The following is a 23,497-nucleotide window of genomic DNA, read 5'->3' as shown; positions in this document are numbered from 1 at the left end:
TTCCACTGTAGCTTAAAACAACAACCTAAAGGGACAATAAAGCTTTGAGCACATTATAGTATGTTTTAATCTAGAACTAGAACATCTTTTGCTGTCGGTTATTTCACGGTACAACGTGAACATAAAATCTGGTTGAAGCAGCAGCTAATAGAAACAAAACACCAAAAAGGTTATTATCATTTGAAAAGATGCAGGCTTACATTTCAGTCTAACTGCCTGGACTACTTGTATTAATCTTAGTTCCTGTGTTCAATTATGACAATTACAGTAGCACTATTCATGCTGAAATAGTTAAGAATCTGTCACAGTTTCCAGTGTGAGCCACTGTCTACGGAGGTTGTTATAAGTCTACAACAAACGTGTATTCACAGGAATCACAAAGCAAGGCTCTCATTCAGTAAATAGTTGAACCATCTTGGACTACTGAGGTAAAATGAACTACACAGAAGACACTGGAGCAGCTCTCAGATCCAATAACCTGACTGTATGTGCTGGCTGAAAAGCAACAAAAAAAATTGTGGAAGGGATTTAAGATAAAATTCGTGGTTCCATAACTCTACAAGATCCCTCTAGAACACAACCCATCATCAGACAATAATCAAAGTGAGTATTAAGATAATGGATAAAAATTCATATTAATTTAATTTACAGGAGCTGATAATACTTTTTCAGAAAGATTCTACAGGAAGTTTTCGCAAAATGACACAGGCAGTTCATAAGAACATTGTAATGACCATTTCCCCAGTTTGACAATACAACAGCAGATCTCACCTGGAGTCTAAACTGCCTAAGGCCAACTGAGAGCATGCCTGAGAAGCAGAAGCCTTGAGGACACAAAGGAGAAAGAAAGAGATAAAAGGAAAGTTGAACATTACACAACCTGAGATATGGTATTGGTGGACTGAGACTGCAGCGCAAAAAGATAGTATTTTATCTTCCATTGTCTGGGTCAAGAACTACTGGGCTAATTCTCAGTATTGCAATTTAGAGGATGATACATTATTTCTGCTCACATTACTTAAATAAGTATGTGTTGCTTGAAATGAAAAAATTAACTACAGTAATCCAATAAGCACTAGAGCATATAAAGTCTTGTCTCCTGAGGACCTAAATGACTTTCCTTAAAGCTCAAATACTCAAAATATACCTATACAAACCTAGAGGGCAGTGTAGACTGTAGCACCCAGAGTAGGACACTCCACAGTATGCTATAACACTCCATCAACACACTATAATATTAAAAGTGTTCTAAAAATGTGTTGCTTAAAGGGCTCTCCAACAGATACCTCGGTACCTGGGGGTAATGCTGGTTTCTCTGTTTGTTTGCCTGCCTGCTCTCTAATCCCTTCCCCTTCTGCTGCCAGCACTACTGAACTGCAAAGAAGGAAGGTTTTCCCACAGGCAGCTGAAATGACAGCTGCTTAGGGGATAGTGTACTGTGGACCAGCAAGACAAAAAAACCCCAAAAAAACCCTGACAATTGAACAGGTCCCATATGAAAATTCCACTTACTTGTCTGTCTTACATTCATATTCAAATGAACCAACACACAAAATTCTGCTTTACAATTAAAATTCCTTTTTCTTCTTAGGTTAACATATTTGTCAGATGCCGCCTTCTGATTTGATTATATATAAATAAACACTTTTGGATATATATAAATTTTAATTTAGAGGACAAGATTGCAAACGATGTTAAACATCAGCTGAATGACAACACACTCATTTTAGAGAGAATGGAATTCTTGCTTCATGATAACATTCAAGCCTTCTTTCATGTTTGCAAAGCATCAAAGTGTTTTCAATATGCAAAGGCTACCTGAGATGCAAAATGTATTCAGGAAGCTCACATTGTAAGGCTCCAGGCTCTGGATAAGAGCAGGCCCACACTCAGTGGGACGCTCACATTTCAGGTTTCACAAATATTTCAATGTCTGTAGGTGGATATCTAAATGCAGAGACGGAAGGGAGCTGAGAACTCAATGATGAATGGCACATACTTTGCAGTTCTGTTTTTCAGGGCTTGAGAGTTTTTTAAGTTCAACAGAACTAAACGAAAACAAGTTATATTAGTATTTAATCTCAATGATTAATATGATCATTATCTTCTAAACACAGTGTCACTGAAGCAGATTAGTTTCACTAAATTATTTTTTTTTTTGCTAACTCATATCAAATACTTGCCTCAGCTTAAATTTTTTTTATTTGCAGTAATTACATTTTATTCAGATTCTACCCAATTTCCCTTACTTTTCATAGCTTCCAATAACTAATTTAATGTCAGATGCAACGCTCCAGCACTGGAGCTGTTCAGTTGTGCAGATGATTTTCTTCAGAACCATCTTTGAGTAGCAGGCTGGACTAAGGACCTGCTAAGGTCCCAGCCAACCTAAATGATCCTCTGAAGAGTAAGGTATATTTTTATTAACAGCTTTAGATTTGTTTTACCTGTGACTTCTAGAGATTATTGGTAATGGCTGAGCAAATGTAACCCCATCAGCTCTCAGTGACACTGGGAAGGCACCTCTGGAAACAGAAAATCTCCTTTATCAATTACTAAAAGGAAACATTGCCTCCAGGAAAGTTTATGATGACAACTGCTGGTCCAGCTACAGTTGTCCAAAACCTTGCAAAGCTTTGAAGCCAAGAAAAAAAAAAAAAAAGTCTGTTAGTGAGCGGGCAGCTTCATCTCAGTACTAGTCATTAACCAGTAAATAATTAAAACACCCTGGAAAAGACAGGTAAAATACAAGCAGCAATGTCAGTAATAGACATGAAAGAGAAGAGAAGGGAAAAAGAATTTAAAAAAGCAAAGAAATAATTCATTTGAAGTTTTAATAAAGTTTCATTTGCAGTCTTGTTTAAAGATATATCAGACTTTAGGGATGTAACCTAATTACATTTTTATTCTAGGTTCTATTCAAAGATCTTGGACTTTGAATCTTTAACACAGATCAAACATAGTATAATTTACTCATGGCTATCAATACTTTAAAAAGATCTCTTCATTAAATGTCACAGTCTTATGAACATGCACATGAAGCCAACAGAGCAATATTTGATACCAAAAACATTTAGAATATGATTCTTACAGAAGTGTCTATATAAACAATTCAATTGAGTGCTACACATTGTATTCAAGCATACATAGAATGTTTTTTCTAAAACGTTTCTGATACAACACCTCTCCTAGTTCAATGTGAACAGCAATACTATTTTAGTAGTTTGGACTTAGTTGAAAATGAACTTTACAATCACCAAATACCTGAGAACAGAAACTAATTTAAGATCTTTTTCATATGTGAAAATTTTAATGCAAATGCAAGTGACAGTTTAGAATTAGCACTGCTGTGAATATTTTGAAGACCTTATTATAAAGCAAGAATACAGACCTGTCCCCAGGTGTTATATCAGAACTGAAAGGCACTCTATTTGAAGAACTAGGCTAGGAAAGTGGCAGTGACAGTGAAAGGATTAAGTAAACTTACTTTTTCCGTAGTGTAAAGAACATTATTACTTCCCTGTACTTAATAACAAACCTTGATTTAAATCAAATGAAGGAAAAGCATGAAGAAAGTATTTCATTTTCACTGAATTTATTTTCAGAAGTGAAAATAAGAATGTTACAGAATTCTCTTATTCAAAAGATCTTCATTGCCTACCAATACCTTTTAAAAATTAGAATAAAAATAATTATATGAAGAATATTTTATTAACTCACCAGGTAGACTTTCATAAGACTATACTAATTTGAGGTGAAAACATTCCTAATTGCTATAACAACAATTCAAGACAGTACCTGCTAGTTCGAGAACAGTAACAACCCCGTTATTTACTGGGGAACCACCTTCTGCACTTGCATGTGGATGAGTTCAATTATTTCATAAACCTTTTGAATCTGTCCTCCCCCAGAATCTATTAGGATTTTATGGCCGCTTCTGACTGCTACTGACTGACAGAGAAAAGCATTGTATCCAAAGACTTTATCTCCCAGCAAGTTACTGCTTAAACTTTTTAAATTATGCTCTACAATCAAGTTTTTCACAATTAACTTATGTATTCCATTTCTAAGCAAGGAGAAACCAATACAACCACTTTGTGATACACTGTCACAACAAAGGAGAATTAGCTTCAGTTGATATGACGAAAATCTATTAACTAAAACACTGAAAGTGTTTTAAAAGGTCCAACTGGGCATGCAGAATTCCATATCCCATTAAGTAAAGGCTTCTTTCTGTCTCTAAAGTTCCCTGATGTGGAGACTTTTTTTAATTATATGTCTCTACATGAACCCAAAATTTATGTAGTAAGAGGTATGGGATTTGGAAATGTGAACATGTTTGCAGGCCTGAGCTATTCCTACACATCTTTTTCTTAAAGCTGTTTGGAATAAATAATCACAACCAGGAATAAATCTTAGAAGTTAGCAGTCTGGGATATGCAACGTGGGGCAAGGAGGGGGGAATATGATGATAAATCAATGGTATTTGCTTACTTCTGGATGTGGTCTGTAATATAAATGTATATGTTCTCTAACAACGAACAGTACAAAAAGACACTTTTGGGTTAGTCTCCACAGGGAACAAGCCTATGTGATCATCCTGTCCTCCAACTAGTTCAGGAGTGAACTCCAACCAAATGTGGTAAGAAGTCAGGGACAGTAAGTTTCCACCACTTCAGGGAAAGTTAGTAGCTTCAGGAGAGACATTGATCCAAATTCCAAACAGACAGAAAACAGGCTGAACTCTGCTGTAGGCATTGTAGAGGGCAGAATGCTGCCTGGTCAGCCAGCAACTGAGTGCTGGCCAGTCAGCAGCTTGTTCTCATCTACCCTTTAGTTTATCCCAGCACACACTGAACCTTACAAGTGCTATAGAAGCATACAGTAAATGCTATTGCAGAAATGCACAACAAAACTGTGGTTCCTGCCTGGAAGGATATTTAGTCTCTAAATATCTAGAACTGCAACTCTCCTTTAGGCCACTGCCATGTTTTGAGTGGCACTCAAGCTTCCTATGAAAAAAAAATTACACAGGAATTTATATCTTTAAATCTCTTTCCTCTTTTTGCTCGATGCCACGACAAATGCCATTATAAAAAATAATTATGAGGTTCATACTTTATCAAAAATCACAAACTTAAGTAGGTATCATTTTACACCGAAAGAAGTCGCTTACAAAAAGGGATCTCCAACACAGACACAAGAATAGACAAAACCAGAAAGGCCTTGGTAGCTTTTAGCTGATAATTTGAGTTGCTTTTCTTCCTGAACAAAGAGATGGGATCCATTTTAGGTTGCCTTCTGCCAGTGTCAGACCCAGGTTTGTGAATGGAGACCTCTAGACACTGGTTATACACCTTATGGTGGAAACATAACACTGCTAAAATAGGCAGACTGGATAGTTCAAATGTAGCAATATTATTTATCAGTAACAGTTCTGCACTCCACAGGTAGTAAGAAAGAAATTAATCTCTCTTTACAAATGTTGTTCCTCTGGTTTGTTTTATTTATCAGCTGTCTGCAATATTGCAATCAGATTATAAAGTAGAACATTTCTGTGTTATACAGCATAATGAGGATTTTCTACTTAGGTGGGCTTGGCAGACTTGCAGCACAGATATAAAGTTATATTAATTTAGAAGGTGAACACCCATCCCACCAATGAATTTTATTCTGGGTATACTTAGGAATCTCCTAGTAGCAAAAGAAATTACATTTTTATGCAATTAAAATAAACTTGTAAAATGTACACACACAAAAGCATATGAAATTTCATAAGCAATTTTAACTTTTGCCTTTTTAAACCTTTTTAGTACTTCATTTTGCAATATTAACATTCTCTTTTTTATATCTGAATATAAATTATTTCTGCCTGAAGGCAAACCAATTGGGGAAATTCTGCTTAAACGTGCATATTTCCTCTGCATAGATCCTCATGAATGTATGCTGAGTTTCTCTCAATTATTTATACATTACAGTTTTCAATTAAAAAACACTTGCCATAAACAATTCAAAATGCAAAATCAACAATTTCTTAGTAAGAATAAAAATAATTTCTTGGCTAACAAGAAGAAAATAAAAAGTTTAGACTTTTTATGTTCCAAATCAAAAAGATATTCTGAACTGTCTTCAAGTTGCTGTTCACCAAATATATCTGTTAATTAATACTTAAGCTTCAGAAGCTTGAAGCCATCCTGTGCAACCCGTTCTAGGTACACCTGCTTTAGCAGGGGGGTTGGACCAGATGATTTTCAGAGGTCCCTTCCAACCTAATCATTCTGTGAAATGCCCATTAAACACAATCAGAATCTTTCCACCAACTTCTGCAATGCCTTGATTAAAAACATTAATTTCAACAGTATGATAAAGTGATTGCTAAAATTCTACACCTTGTAGAATTGTAGACTTCTCCACATTGTAGAAGTCTGCAAGAATCCTGTGGTGGTTTTTTTTTTTCCATAACAAATTATTAAAGTCCCTTGTTATGACCAGGCTTTTCAACCAGAAAAGTTTATATCAAATTTCAACATACGAAATAGACAATATTTTATCCATGATTAAAGATAAAACAATTATAACTTTCTCCTAAATCAGGCCCAATTTATTAAAAAGTTTGAGTTGGGTGCAGAAGGACCAAAAGTGACCAACTCTGGCATCCCATTGGTGTGTTTGAAGACCATCCCATTGGTCTGCTTATAATCAAGGCAGAGTGGGATTAGGACAGAACACTTAAAACTGAACACTTCAAAATGCTTCCTTAATTTGCAGAATATGGCAGATTTTTGAAATGTCTGAGCTTATTTTAGAAAGGACTAAAAGAATTTTTTATCAGGGTCTCCTAAGACTTGCAATCTAAAAAACACACAAAAATGGACAAAATTGGGTTTATGGATTAGCTGTATGTTACAGGAATCAGCACTGAGATATCTAACACTACTATTTGCTTTGCATTTGGTCCCGTTCTCTGACTAGTTCTGCCTGCCTCCAATCTTCTCAGTCTTTAAAAATTTCAGATGAAGTATTACCTCCAGTTTTGTTGATCCTTATGTGCCAGCAGAATATAAATCTGATGACTAATTCAGAGTCACCACTGCATTGAGACTAACAGCATAATTTTCACAGCTCTCATACCAGGGGAGATGCAGTTTCTGGCATGGCACTGATACACTTTTGTAATTCATTGTAAAAGTTTTATTCATTGGACTCTACTGTGATACTTATATGCCTTCTCAAATTAGTTATTTTAATGTATCCAGAAATGTTTCCAGGCACTGCAACCAACAGATTCCCTAGTAAACTCTCTTATCCTTCAAAACAGTGTGGCCGCTTGCAAACTGCCTGTTAGCAGTAGTCCCTGCAACACTCCTCATTACCAAACTGTGCCCATAAACAACTGCAAGGCAGGGAAGTCCAAGTTAGTACAAGCCAAAAGCACGTGCATGACTATTAACACCATTTCAGCACCAGCATGTTCCAATGTTCCCAGACATCCTGGTGCACTGCTTCATTTACTCGTGCAGAAAAGCAGCCGTGGCCTGTGAACATCCACCTTTGCTGCCAATGCCTGAGAGGTGAGCACAGAGATCCTAACCTCATTTGAGGGTGAGAGGATAGATATTTATAAGACTATAGTGATGATCTTATTCCTTCCTCGGGAGACCTCGATGTCACTCTTCCTGCTCCACTGTCCCACTGACCCTGTGCCACTAAACTATCATTTTGTAAGGGTGCAAATTAAGGAAAGAACAGTCATGCATCTGTATTAGAAAAACACCATCAGATGTTTTAATCAGTCACCTTTAAGCTTCTCTCACAAATGCAGAATTGCTTGACATTAAGATCAAAACGTTGGCACCTAAAGTACTGGCTATATTTGAATGTGTGTGTACATATATATGCATGTGTATGCAGCTGTGCACAAACATGCACATACATACATACATTTATACAAACAGTGTAGTACTTTCAGTGGTCTTGAGGGCTGCTTTCAGGACAAGGACACTTTCAGATGTCTGTTTTTATTATGCCTTTCAATAACATAGAAATATATCTAATTTTGTTATAATCTATTTGAAGCAAATAGCCACTACAAGTACAAAGACCTTTTTTCCCCCCTGGACTGCTTTTTTACTGATATAAGTTGTCTGAAACTTTGGGATGCCTATATCTATGGTGCATATCACTTCATGCATATAGCTGTTAACCATTTAATACAAAACAGAAAGCACTCAAATATTGCAGTGATAAGTTACACAAACTAGCATTAGCCATTATGTTTATCAGTACACTCAGAATGTTTCTTCTGCAAGATACAGCAGCATAAACCTGATGTTCACAATTAACTTTAGCAGAAAGTACACTATATTAATCTAACTCTCACAACTCTCTGATATGCAGAAAAATGCACACATTTATAATGACTGATATTACTTCCAAAAACACATTCAAAGCACAAAAGGAAAAATATTTTTTTAAATTGATTTTACTTAATGGCAAATCTGTCACAAAGACTGTGTTTACTTAGATGACAAGTAATGTTGGATTTAATGTGAGAAAACATAATATGTTATTGTGTTTTCAGTGTGTTTAAAGTGACACCAGCACATTTAAGAACTATATGAGAAAAGTAATAAATGAGTAACTCAAGTAGAATAACGAGTAACTAAAGTAATAAACCAACTTTTTATGAGCCCTCTAAGGAAAGACAAACTATGGGGTGAGCACAGCTAGTTGAACAGTATCATAAGCTGAAGACTCCTACAATAACCAGTGAATAGCATCTCATTTGTAAACAGAGACCTTATTTTACAAATGGAGTACTTTAGGGAAGGGGTTAAAAATCTCATTCTGTGAAGAAATTCCACTAAAATCATGTTTGCTCCAAGCAGAATGTTCCATTTGTGTCTGTAGCAGGCTACTCAGTTATTATTGTTTTCTTTCCCTTCCTGGCAGCTACTAATCGTCTGCATCCAAATATCATGACTGAAGTCTACACCTCAAATATTTAGCTTTGAAGATTAATGAACATCAGATTATATCCAGCCCCTAGGACAGGGACCAGGCTGAAAGTCAAGGAACTTTAAATTTGATTACACAAAAATTACCCAGCAAATTTATTGATTTTCTTCCAAGGCAAACAACAATCTTTACAAGTAAATGTTTAACTTTATACTCCCAAGCAATCAGTCCTAAGCATATATAGACAGCTTCCTTTCCCAAGTAATGAAAAATACACTATTGGATGGGAGAACTGAAAAGAAGTGGTATGAGATATTTACATCTAAAAGGATGCACACATGTATGTCTCTGAGACTAATTTCATTCTTGCAAATTCACTTATTTTCCTGGCTGCCCTATTAATCAAGGCAGTTAATATAGATATGACAATTTAAATCAGATTAAGTATCTCATAAATGTTAGGAATCATTCACATACCTACACAGACATCCATCTATTTGTATTGGTAGATGTACATATTCCTATATATATATATATATATATGCACATTAATGCACACACAGATGTCTATAAATGTGTATCTGTTCCTGTATATAACCCCCTAGAAGTGGGCATGTGACTCATTCAGACCACAAATTAGATTACAGCATCATAGATAACTGAACAGAAAAGCTATAAAAAAAAGCTGAGTCTCTGTCCTAATATAAAAATAGTATGTTTAAACTTTTTACTTATAACACCATTAACACTCATGCAGTTTTATACAGTGCCAACCCAACATCTGCTCTTACACTTTTTCTGCAGTCAGAACTCACCCTTGAATCAATTTTTCACCCTTGAAAATACAAAGTGCATGGAATACATCTGCTGTCTTTTTTCTCAGTGGTGCCTCAAAGCAAATCCTGCTTACTATCTCAGCTTCTTCATTTTTTTTACCTCTCCCTCTCTATGAAAAGAAAATATTTGCAACAGCCAGACCCCACAGATGGGGAGCACAAATTAGTTAGGAAATCCTATAACGACATTGGTTATCAGTAGTTCTCTCTCAGCATGGAAAAAGCTATAAGCAGTTTATTACTTAGTATTTTCATTAAAGGATCTGAATTACAGGGTAGAAAAACGCTTTTTAAATGTTCAAATGATACCAAATTAGGAAAAAGAGAAAGCACATTGAAGGACAACTTCAGAAACCAAAGCAACCCTGACAATTTCTAGAAACCACCACCAAAACACAAGGATGCTACCCAGTGCAAAGAGAAAGCAACAAATTGCATTTAGGCACAACTAACTGGTGATCTCAGAACACAGAACAGGACAGTCAGGTAACAGTTCTTCAGAAAATAATTTAGAGATTACTGAAAGTCATGAACCAAATATGAGTATGCAGTTCATGCTGAAACACAGAATGTAGATATCATACCAGAAGACACAAATAAAAATGCAACGTACAAGAAAAGTAATCCTTCTATTTTATTGATTAATGTTCAAATTTTAGTTTAAATTAGTTCAATTAGTTCAAATTTTAAAACTGAATCCAGGACTGCGTGTTGCAAGCAAGAAAGTTATGGCAACAGTTCACAGGAAAACAGTGTGAATGACCAGTAGCCTAGAAAACGTGTGAGAAAGTATTAAAAACAATGTGATGTTTCAGCTTTAGAGAACATGGGTAAAAACCAGGACAATAACCTTTCAATTAAAACAAAACAAAACTGAGAAAGGCTGCATGCTTTATGTTTCATGTCCAGGTTTTTGCTGGGAAATTAGGACATCTTTCAAACCTTCCCAATCTGTCAGACATTTAGTGGAATTAGCCTGCTTCCACAAAATATTTAAATTTCTGTGATTCTTCTTTTGTTTAAGAAAAGCCACTCTACTTGAGAAACCAGCGACAAGTTAAGTTTAGAGCTGGAATTGTTTCAACTCAGTCAAAATTAGAAAGAAAAACATAGTGACTACACAAATCATATATTTTAAGCAGTAGTTAGGCATGCAGTACACTTAGGAATTGGAACTGGAAGACAGGCTTTATTCAATTACTTGAGGCTCACTTATTGCTTGTCTTCCCACAACATGAAAGGATTTTATGCAAACAGAGGAAAACACCTTTTTCATACTCAGACTGCTATACACACACAAACCCCTCTGCCATGAAGGCAATGTGTGCTTTTAAATACAGAAACAAGGTTCATCTTGATATAAGAAAGTAATATTGTTTACAGTGAGAGCCATTGTTCATGGAAACAGTCTCCCCAGGGACGTGGTGGAGTCCCCATCACTGGAGGTTTTCTAGACGAGATTGGACAGGGTGCTAAAATAACCTCATCCAGACTCCCTTTCCCATGAAAGGTTGGATTAGATGATCTTTCGAGGTCCCTAACAGCCTGGGCAGTTCTATGATTCTAGTTACTTCTACTGATATATTTTCTAATTTCAGAAAGTCCCAGTTTAAGGATACAGAGGCACAGATGGAGAAATGGAGCTTGTGGTAAGGTGTAAGTCTGAAGCAAACACCAACGTGGCAGTCACATACAAACAAACAGGGTGTCATTTTCAGCCGAGAGAATCAGAAGGAAGTTTTAAAAAAGTACACAAAAATATATACTGTTTATCTAAGTATAAATTGGAAGCAGGATTAAACTGAATTACCTCTTAAATCAGCCCAGTTTGTGTAAATGCAGATGCCATCCTACTCAAATACCTGTGGCCTGAGGCAGCATTACCAGTCTCTTGTCAAAAACAAGTAAAAAGAAATAATGTCCAACACAAAGAACCCTTGTGCTAAAAAAAAAATGCTCCCTCTAAACTTGTGTTTGTATTTCATCTGATGGAGTACTTTCAACTGCAGACAGAATGTCAGAGGAAGCAGGTCTGTGAATAATTACAGACTTCTTTGCCTTCTTTTTTGACGCTCCAAAAATTGAAATTGCAACTGTTGCTTTAAAAATTACTTTAAATTTTGGTTCCAAAACAAGTTAATATTAAAATATTGTGCCCTGTGATGAAACATAAATTACCAAATATAACTGTCTCAAGGCTGATACAATGCAGTTTTATCATCCCAGTGACTTACCGTGTCCCTCATTGATGAGGCCCATGTTTACATGTGCTTGTGCCTTTCTCTTCCCCCCATCAATTTTTACTAATTGAGCAGTGTTAAAGCATTGCTCATAAAAGTATTCACTTAACCATTTGTCCTCAGGGTCTTCGAAAGAGCAGGCCAAGTTAAGCTGGTTATCGTACACCTCCTCATAGAGCCCTTTAAAAACAAAAATTACAGTCAAAATATTAGATTATCATCAGCCTTCAGAAACCTTGCATGTTAGAGCAATGATCATATAATGAAAATGAAGAACTATTTATTCAAACACCGTCAAGTTCTCCTACACATCCACTCAAAGAAATATAAGAGGAAAATTATAACCTTACAAATTAGGCACAATTGAAAACATATTTTTGTTCCCATTTCTGTGTGCAAACCCAAAATTCAGTTTAATATAACACACAGACCCTGGAAAAGGGTTGGCTAGTTAGAAGTTAGAGTGAACTTAAAAAAGCCCACACTCTGCAAACACAAAGCATTAATTCTTAGAACTTTAAGTGTTCTAAGTAAGACTAACAAGAAAGTCGTTGAGTTTTCATGTATGCTCCCATGTTTAGCACCTTACCACTCTTAGAAATTAAGGACAAATTAAAATTGTACACCTTGCCCTGAAAAAAACCCCACAGTTCACCAAGGTATTGCTCTCAGAACAAATGTGGAAAGCAGGGGAGACTGAAAGTCACCAATCTTCTCTAAGATTGAAGTTAAGACCCCGCTCTTTATCATCTCAGACAACTAGATGAATACACATTATCCCCAAAATTTACAAAAACACTGCCAGTCTGAAATCTAAGTAGCATTACAAAATCATCCACAAATATACTATTCACAATTTAAAATCATAGAATGAGAGCTTCAACAGAATTAGAGTTATTTCTCTCAGAAAATCACCTTCAAAAAAAAAAAAAAAAAAGAAATCCACAAGATTTGAATTATTCCAAAACTTTATTAATTTGTGGTAGAGATCTAAAATTTTCATGACAAACCTTACCATACTGTTTCTACCTAAAGGGAATTTCAAATATCTATTCCTTACGTGATGCTGAAAAATCTACCGGATAATAAAATACACCATGAACTTATATGTTTCACGGCAAAATTTATCACTGACTAAACTAAATTAATTTTCTTTGCAAACTCTGCTCATGTCAGACATGAAATGGAATAATTAGCTAAAATTCCATTGCAGTTTTGGTAGGCTACTTAGTGTGTTTGTGGCTATTAAATGAATGCAAGCCAAACAACCAGTTCTTAAAAGAATTTCTGTGTAGCTGGGTAAAGAAGGAGTTAAGAACCACAGGTCCTGCGGCAGGTGAGAGGCTGTTTGGTTAAGCTGGACATGTGAACAGAACTGCTTTGCTTCTAGGAGTTTTGTCATTTGTAAGTTTTGCTCAACAAAGAGAGAAAAGGGGGAAAAGAAAAAAACAATGCTTTTGTTTGTTGCTTTTGTGGTTTTTTTTTTCCATTTATTATTTTGTTTTCCTATTTATTTTCTCAGAGTTTTCCCCTCTATGAAGTGGTAACATCATATTCCTTTTTATAGCTCCCATTTATAGCTCCCATTAAAATATATAAAATTACGATTTTTGAACTAGTTTGTTTTACATACATTTCCACTTCTCGTATTTTAAATAACATCTCTTTCAAGAAACGAGTGTTTCACAATCTCTTTACAGTCACTAAAGTAGAAATAACCCAGAAATTACATTTAGACTATCATCTCATCATTTGTGTCTAAGGTTTTACACCAAAACATGCCAAAACATCAGCTTAAGTTTAGAAATTTAGCTTTGAGAGGAATTAATTACTAATATATAGACTTCATGTATTCCTAATCAACATTCTTCACAGCAGTGAGTTTTCATGCCTTTTCTTCCCCTTCTCAAGACTAAAAAAGTACCTCTTAGGTACCTCTTCTTCAGAACATCCAGGAGTGTACGTCATATAAAAATTAAACATATAAATATGAGAAATTAAGACAATTTTTGTACAATAGCCTCATAAAAATCTCTGCAAATGATACTGGAATGGAATTAACAAAACTGGGCTGGGCTTAATATACATATATTTATCTGTGTGCATGTGCACAGATATACATGCCTATATTTATATATGTTTATAGTAGATATAATATAGATAATGACACACACAGCACTGTAGCATCTACTAAGAAGAAAATTATTCTAGCCAAAACCAGGACCATATACAGATAAAAAAGTTAAGACATAGTTAGGATTCACACAAACTAACCAATTTAGATACAGATACGAGTTATCTGGGATCCCTTTATTCTCAATGAAGAAAACCAGTTACTTCTTGGCTGAGATCCATTCATCTCATCCTGACTTAAACAACTATTGCAGCACAAGGGAGTTCTTTCAGAGATTATCTCATAAGTAAAGACAGAGGTTCCCATGATAATTACAAGCACACAAGCAAATAACCACATGAAGAGAGAAATACAAAACTTAATTATAACCACTAACATAAAGATAACAATACATATTACATACAGATTACAGCTGAGTGAAAATGAACTCGGAAGATACCAGAGGATACATACAAATGGTTACAATAACACAGAAAGAGAAGAGATAATTGGATTGTCATTGGGGGAAAACACTACGTATAGATTTGCTCCTTTGAAATCTTTGCTACGAAGTATCAAGGCACTAATGCGAGATAAAATTACGCAAATAACTTCAGGTAGTGCCCTACAAATCCCAGGAGATGGAAGTGACCTGAGGCAGACTATAGCTACTGCCACAGCTTTGATTGAATGAACTTTAATGTGACCCTCTGATGACTACCCTGCCAGTGAATAACAATGAGAAGTGCACAAAGACAACCAGTTCTCTGTCATTGTCTCGGACAGTGGCTGACCAGATATGCTGGTCATAAAATAAACTCCCAAACCCAGATTTTGGAAGTCATATTGTCTTCTGGATTCAAAGTCTCATTTACCAATCAAGAAATTAATTGAGGTTATTCTGACAGTGGCAAAGATAGCACGTCAGACTTGGTAAACGTGAACTTTTACCTCCTCAGGAGAATAACACTGGAATAGGTAAATACAGTCTTCTATAAAATCTCCAAGAAGTGGTTTAGACTTTAAAGCTTTGAACTCTCTGATTTTGTTAAGTTCTCTACAACTGATAATAGAATACATGTAAACAAGTCATATTTATGTATCTGCTGATCAAAAAAAAAATTATCTGCACCATTTATCAGAGAGGGAATGACAGCACTGGCATGTGATACTGAAAGAACAGAAAGAAAAGTTTGTATCACAGAATGAACAGAGAGAAAAGCTTGAATCACACAAGCAATTGTAAAACAGTTCCTGCAAGACAAATTCCTGTTTTTAAATAAGAAACAATTAAGAAAGCACATAGAAAAAGGTCCAATGGCTGGATCCCATTCATCCTTCAAAAATTACATTAATTTCATAAAATATTGGAAACTAAATCCAGGTCTTCCAGAACACTTTAGCCACAGTGAGAAAACTGTGAAGAAGGTCTACCCAAAGATGGCAGCCACACAGAGCAAATGAAACTTGATGGAGTAGATGCTGAAGCCTGTTTGTTAACAGTTTTAGATTGATTTGAAGATCTGAAAACACATCTTATGGGCAATTATTCAACAGAGCATTTATTCAGTGCAAAGTTGCAAAATTGAAGGAAGTAACATTTCACAAAAATTAAGCAGAAAACAAATTAGAAGTCATGTAATTATGCAGTATTTCTTTTATAACATTTTAATATTTTTATGGGTTTGTAACCAAATATAAATTAGAGAAAATGGACTTTCATTTTGTTTGATCAGAACATTTCAAAGTACTTTTATTTCCACTGAAATCCTGTATATTAAACCCATATGGTATTTCTTGCTCTGTATAAGGATCTCTTCAAGTGCACCTCAACTGCCAAGTGGCATCTCCCCCTATTGTGCACAACCCACAGACCCTGATTAGCCCACTGAACAAAATCTTTGTTTGTTCCTGGGCTCTTCTCAGGAACTGTTCCCTTGGCAAGCAGGGGTGTGCATGGAACAGAGGATCCAAACAAAACCACGTCTGCATGTTTGTTGTGTTCAGTCAGACAACTACTAAGTAGTGCAATGCACAGGAACACTGAGGTGCAGTTTGAGTATGATAACCCCAGGAGAGCTAAAATGAGGGCAAAAAACCGTGTAGAAGGTCTGCAAGCCATACTATGAGGTTTAAGTACAACTGCTGCCACATCTGTATGATCTCCTTTGTGACAGGATGTAACAGAAGAAAGGAAAAGAAATACAACAAAGGTCTTTAGAGAGCTGATGAAAACATCATAAAGACATCCTGGCTTGGTGTTTTCCTTGAAGAATAAAAGATAGAGGCAGCTGTCCCATTTTCCATTAGCAAGAACTTGCACTCATTTTTAAAATACAAGTATTGGAAAGAAATTTTTCAACATCCATTTCTGGCTCAGTATTTTCCACTCAAAAACCACCAGTCAGTTATTTGTTCCTGACAAAGGCCAGATGGAAGCTTTTCAACAGCTGTTAACACTCATCCTCCAGTTTAGTTCGTTGGTTTAAGCGAGTATGACTTGATTATAACTGACCATTCACTCTTGAAGACATATAAAGGAGTGCCCTAAGGCCCATTAAGTCACTAGGAGTAATTTTTGATGTCAGAATGAGACACTATTAACGCTGGAAGTTTCATTTTTCTTTTGCCAGAGAGATCAGTGACTTAGTAGCACTGAGACAACTGATGCTTTGAAGAATTCACACACAAAGAAAGATCCAGGATGGAGGCTGTTGGATCAAAAAGAAGCATAAACTGCAATAGAACATGGTGCTGCAATCAGTTTATTTCCACCTGCATGGAAATAAACATTCATGGTAAAGAATCAGTCCCATTAGCTTGCTCAAGGCAATCCTGCCTCTACATCTACAGGTAGAGGCCCACCTAATTATTCATTTTTTTCCAGAGAATTTATTAACAAATGGATAAGCTTTTTACCAGGAAAAAGAAAAAAAGAACAAATGAAGCAAGGTTTCTGTGAGTTGTTAGCATGATGACACTATCCAGTTTCAGGCAGAGCCTGTTTCCCAGAGTGTACACAGAGCACACCGCTCCCTCTAATTTATGTACTGCTGGATACATAAAGGGAAAATAATAAATTAATGTACAATCTGTACAAAGATGCTAAGGAAATGGTCAGGATACAATTTTACTAGTAAGAACAAAGTTATCTAGTGATAATGATATAAGGCAATTAACTGGTAATCTGGAAAGCTAAATGGAGACTCCAAGCCATTGGCAATGAAAACACACTACAGAAATTTTCCAAGAAATGCTGCTTCCATTGAAGTCAATGATTAATTCCACAACCGGCTATATTTTGAGATGGCTTGGCTTCTTTCCTGGACAGAATCACTTCAACTTTTTGTAAAATAATTACAAAAATAACAAAATCCACTGGTCTTTAGCAACTGCTGCGTTTTCTCCTGTGATAAAATATTAAGTGGAGAATGACAGACCTGCTTAGAAAATTAAACAGTGTTCATTTCCCCAAAACCAAGCAAAACTATGCCTCATCCAAGCAAATATTAAAAGAGGGTTTGGCATGTTTATACTCTCTCTTTTAATGCATGACCTCTCTCCATTTTTTCTTTTTTTTTTCAAAATAGCATGGGTAATATGGTTATTGCAATGTTTCTAGTGCAGCCTAAGGCATAAGTCTGAAATCTTACAGAAAATCTTTCCATTGTAAAATGCTAAACTGTTTTCAACCTTAAGTACTTTGGACAAAGAAAGATTATCCAGTGCAAACACATCAAATACTCACGCTTTCTTCATATACTTTATGAAAAGACATCTTTCATAACAAAAACAAACGCTAACTCATACTGTCAAAAGTTTCCTCTACACTGAAGTGAGGAAAAAAAGAGCCAAATTAGCACTTTTTTCTAATTCTGTGTGTCTGATACTCTCTAGAACAAGGGTCAGCAGCCTCCAGCACATATAGAGATTGAGCATTTAGCATACAGCATGTCATAAAGGTTGAATGGGGTCAGGAACCAGGAGCAGATGGAATATCAGAAAGGCAAGAGCTTCAAGGTCTTAAGTCCTACTCTTCAGCAGCTGCCCCAGTGATCTGCTAATGAGCAGCATCTTGCTCTTTTGAAGGCATGTTCATACCCAAGCACAGGTTGCATCCCTTGGCCTTGGCACAGTGATCTGCCAAGCAGTGCTGACTGCTCAGCACATTGCAGCCACGGAGCTGTGGCATTTTCCCTGGTTTTGCTCTCCTGCTCTGGCAAAGCAGAGTCAACAGCTGAGACATCTCTTCCTTTAACTGTTCTTGAACTGTAAATTGCCTTAAATTCCCTTCAACTACAACTGAACCAGCTCGCTCTACCAAGTACTGATCACATCAGCACTTCGAGGCCTCTGCTAGTCCAAGGTAAGGACTTGAACATACATTCAATATGTAATTCAGATGTAATCTCAAGAGCAATGCTTTCCTAGTGTTTCTGAAATACTACTGGGCCAGCTGACATTTAGGTTGACAAAATCCTCCACCAAGAGGCTGGCCTCAGCCTAAGACACGGAAATGATACTTTACAGTAATACCTGCATGCTATCAGTCATTCCTCTCGTAGAATCAGTGCTACCTAACTAATTAACTAAATAAAAAGAGCTACACAATACCTTGAAGAGATGATTCAAACAATGGCCTGGCTTAATAAGCATACAGACACAAAAAGTAAACTGGCAATGCATTTTAAAACAATAAGATGGTCTGCAGCAGCCAAGCAATGATTTAAAGAATCAGTTACAGTTATATCGTAAATCAGTGCAAGTAACAGCTCAAAGGTTTTAATTTCACTTCTAAATATTTTTGTCTGAGGAACAGTAACATCATCATTATAATGAACTGTTGTCCCAGGTACACTTTACACTGGGACCTGTGGCTCTCCAAAGGGAGGCAACAACAACTTGTCAGCACTGGGTTAGACCTTTCAAGGGCAGTTATACCTTTAAGTGAAATTACTCTGAACAGTGCAATCAGGCAGGCTATTCCATGGCCTCAAAATATAAAACTTGCCTTTTGAAAGAACCCTCAACATTTTCATAAACGTGACAAGAAATTACTGTATACATCAAATGCTGAGCTATGCAGGCACATTATTCTGGCATTTGTCCTGCATTCCTCTGTAAAAAGCCCTAGAACTATACATATTTAAACAGCTAAACTACCTCTTTTTTTCTTTTTTTCTGTAAGGTACTGAAACCAGAACTAGCAAAAAGAGAGGTTAGCCCAGGATAATGATGGAACATCAAGGACTAATTAAAAACAACTCAATTTTCAGGTCAGAAACATTTACATTATTTGTATAAAAAAGATCAAATAGGAGTACAGTCAAGTATTGCCAATATTTCTGCCAGTCTTTTTAGGATAATGCTGTACCTGGGGCCACATAATTCTGTTAGCTCTTTTTCTGAGAAGCTGCAAGGATTAATGCTAGCTCTGTATTTTTAAGTACTTGGGAGATATTCAAACACAACAACGAGATTAAGTTGGACAGAAGAGAGGTATTTTCTTTGCACACAGTAAAATATTGGTAATAGGCAATTAAAAAAAGACAACTCCTGTATGATTTGAAGTTTAATCAAAATGTTACACTGAAAATGAAAAGAGAGGGAACATTCAGTGGTGTGTATAAAGCTAATTGGTCTGTACAATGTAATGGTGGTAAACAAAATGTCACTGTTTTCAAACCTGGCAGTAAAGAAAGTAATTGCCCTTTGATATCGGCCTCCACTTTGTTGTGGATGGTGCTGATTCTGTTTGAGCAGATAATTTATGTCCAGCATTGTACCGTCCTATAACTATAAGCTATCAAAACCATTAAAACATTAACATTTTCCAACAATAAACATAGAGAGCAAATGAACACCTAGATTGCTCTGTGCACTGTTATAAGTACCGTAAAACTCTAAATCTAGCAGTTCTAGGTATATTCACAATTAAGACAGCAACACTCTGTGATCCAAAAATATCCGGTGAGAAAAATCAAATGACAAATAAGAAAATTATATAGTGATAGAGTAAGTCAAGCTTTCTTTTCCACTTACCATTTCTGGTTCAAAACCAATCATTTCACTAAGTTTCAATTCATGAATAAACTTAAAAGTAATGAATTTTTTATTTTCATTATTTATATCTGCTATCTCTTTTCCAGCACAACTGTTAGCTCAGGACAGCATACCTGAGACAGGTAAACTTTCAGCTTGCCTAATATTAGTAACATCAACCACACTATGAATCTCTCCCAATTTGCTGCCCTAAATGTTACTTTCATCCTTTTAAGCTTGAACTGTGGCAGCTGAAAAGCAAATTCAGGTCAGCTGCTGTAGTGGCTGCTACATCATGGCAAGTTCCAGCTGAGGTGAACTGCTGAATGCTTCTTAAATGGTGTCAACTGGAGTTGTCAGGAGATCATAAGCCAGAGCCCCAAGCAATCTGATTAGAATCAGAGAGTAACTGGATTAGTGGAACTACTGAATTAGTGTTTGATGAGCTGCACAATTCATATGTATCTTCATAGCACTATGAGCTCTCAGACCTGTAACATGAATTAGCATCCAACCCTTCCTGTGCCAGGCGACTCGCACCTCATTGCATACAAACAAGGGATTTGTGCAAAGGTTTGCATTGAAACTGGTGAAAAAAAACCCACCAAAACTACCTTGATCTAGCAATTCAGTAAAGACACTGCAAACTCTATTGGTATGTTTTGTCATGATTTTCTTTTCTTTTGTTTTAGCCAACTTTAACAGGTGAAATTGGGAGAGGCAAGGTGCAATCAGTCAGACAGCTGGTGGTACCTTGTCTCTGTGAGAGGTGAAAGACTTACAGAGGCCAGCACACAGCAAATGCAGGATTCAGTGAGAGAAAAGGGCCCTGCCTTTCAGAGTGGCAGGAACTGCCCAGCCAGCAGCACCTTGACTCTCTGGGAGTGCATTTGCCAACCCTGTTGTCACATATCAGCTTGTGAAAAATATCATGCACTGAAGGAAGGCAAAATGTTCTCCTCAAGCAGCTGCATGCAGCAGGCCCATCAAGACAAGCCATGTCCACTACTTTTTGACCATCAAAGTATTGGCAGAATGCTTCTGTCAGGGCAGTCCAAACACAAAACTCCTCTTTTATGCTCTGCAAACTAGGGGGTACCTATTCAGGTTTTAGTCATAGTCCAGACAAATCTGAAGATTCCTTCCAGTCGTGGCTGGCTAGACTTCCTGTCTAGAATTATTGGGAACTAAATAAAGAAACACAACTTTTGACTTTCATGGCACAGATAAAACAAACATTTTTAAATGAACATTTTTTTTAAGAGCTGAAACGGTTTCTTCTGCTGTTCCTTTTTAAAACAAAGATGTCCTTTTCTACATTTCAGTTAAAAAACTTAGGGTCCAAACTCACAAGCTTTTTTTGTAGATTTTCGTATTTGCAATGATCAAACTGCAACTTGAAACAAGCCAACTACAGTGAAATCAACTCAGTCAGAAACAGGATTGCAGTTAGAGCTTTATCTGCCTACATCCCTATAACTATTCCAACACAGAAAGATGGAGTAAGTTATGTTACTATTTATAGCAAAAGGAAATTATAAATATGAATGCTTAGTAAATAGTAGGCAACAGAGAAAATACAGTAATTTGGAGTTATGTCTTCACTAATATCTAGTAATTCACAGGTGGCATGTTACATCTTTGTGCTGTATTTTATTTGACATGTTCACAGTCCTTTTTAAGTCAGTTACAAATCCAAACACAGTTAGCAGGGTATTTAATAAAATCAGATTTATAAAACTATTACTGTATGAAACAGCATTTCACCTATTAAATTTTTCTAATACAAAACCAGCTACTCAAATCAGTAGGAAAAAACCCCAACAAATAATGAAACTATTAGCAAATAATTGAGATGTTATCAAAGCTATAAATACATCAAACATTTCTGATGATGTCATAATGCACACTACAGGTTTTTCCCTCTTCGTTTCCTTCACAAAACCTCTCCTGATAACTGCGGCTCCTAATCATCTGTTCTATAAATACAGCTTAGTTGACGAAGGCTGAAATGTGCTAAGATGCAGTAACGCTTCAAATTCATACATGAAACAATTTGGAAGCTTCCCCCCAGGCACTCGCGGCTGCGGCTCCCGCTGCTCCGCTACCCACAATCCCCCCATTTACCTGCTCGCTGGGCTGCCTCAGCCCTGGTCAGGAAGTGGTAAAGCTGATCCAGCTTATCAGGCTGCTCCTCCAGGGACTTCTCATGCCATATGGCTGACCCAGGCCCTGCAGCCTCCCTCAAGGCATTCCACTTCTGTATCAGAGTGAAGAGCTCGGAGAAGGACTTGTGATAACCCCGTCGCAGCATGTCTATGCAGATGTTCTTCGTGTATGAATTCCTGTTCCTGGGAATAAGAAAGAGAGATTTTAAGCCTTTAAACCCGTATTCTGTTCTCCACCTCACCAAATAAGTACAGATAACTAAAACAGCTTTCAAGAAGAGACCTCTGCAGTTCAGCAGCAGGGAATGGGTATGTATTTCCCCCGCTCAAAAAGTGATCTGTTATAATACGATTGCAAATGCCATACCCCAGGGAAGTAAATATGGCAATAATGAATAAATGCCTGTATATGTATTTTTTGAAAACACGTTAAAAAAATACACTGGTATTCTTCAGCTGGTATTTGGTAAAAAAGGCTGTCTGATGGGAAAAAAAAAAAAACGTGTTTACATTAGTTCATGAAATCACAATGAACTCTTAGTTTGCTTTAAGACAGTGCACAGGGAAAAATGAGGCACATTCCACATGTCAAAACAACGTACATGTTAAATAGTTTTGCTGTAGGACATGATGGCTTGGTTTAAAACGTCAGACAAATGCTACGCCAGAAACATAATCATTAGATATTATTTTGCTTCTGTTTAGCATATAACTTCAGCTGGGACTGGTTTACTGATACAAAAGTTTGATAATTTCTCCCTAATTTTACACTCAAATGATGCTGTGATGAATTTATATCAAAGTTTATCTCATTCATAAACTCTGATAAGATGTCCATATTAAAAAGTCGTGTAATCAAATATTCTCAAGAGGTAATATATCTTTTGAGGTATTATTTATGGAAATAATAAAAATATTTCTTTTACAGGGCATGAAACAATCATTGTGTCCTATTCTGGGGAAAACTATGAGTCCAATGGGACTGCCTGCAACACTAAGGTACAGATGTAAAGGTTTGCAGACAGAGGTACCTAGTGTGGGAAAACAAACCTTTGTCCCAGTAAAATGGCAAGGACCCAGATGTGTTATTTCTATTTTGTATATTCCATTAAGTTTCCAAACTGTTTTCAAGACTGTCTT

The 23,497-nt window shown here is 36.4% G+C and overlaps 1 protein-coding gene across 1 annotated transcript in view; it reads right to left on the bottom strand.

Annotated features, from left to right (window-relative positions):
* The window catches only part of TTC29 (tetratricopeptide repeat domain 29), a 124,890-nt gene that overhangs the window by 82,153 nt on the left and 19,240 nt on the right, over nt 1-23,497 (bottom strand). The window contains 2 exon segments of the mRNA XM_032686337.1: nt 12,029-12,214; nt 22,317-22,540. Of these exon segments, the coding sequence (XP_032542228.1) occupies nt 12,029-12,214; nt 22,317-22,540 (410 nt within the window).

The sequence above is a fragment of the Chiroxiphia lanceolata genome, chromosome 4, assembly GCF_009829145.1.
Source record: "Chiroxiphia lanceolata isolate bChiLan1 chromosome 4, bChiLan1.pri, whole genome shotgun sequence".
In the NCBI taxonomy this organism is placed as follows: Eukaryota; Metazoa; Chordata; class Aves; order Passeriformes; family Pipridae; genus Chiroxiphia; species Chiroxiphia lanceolata.
This window is presented reverse-complemented; position numbering and strand designations above follow the sequence as displayed.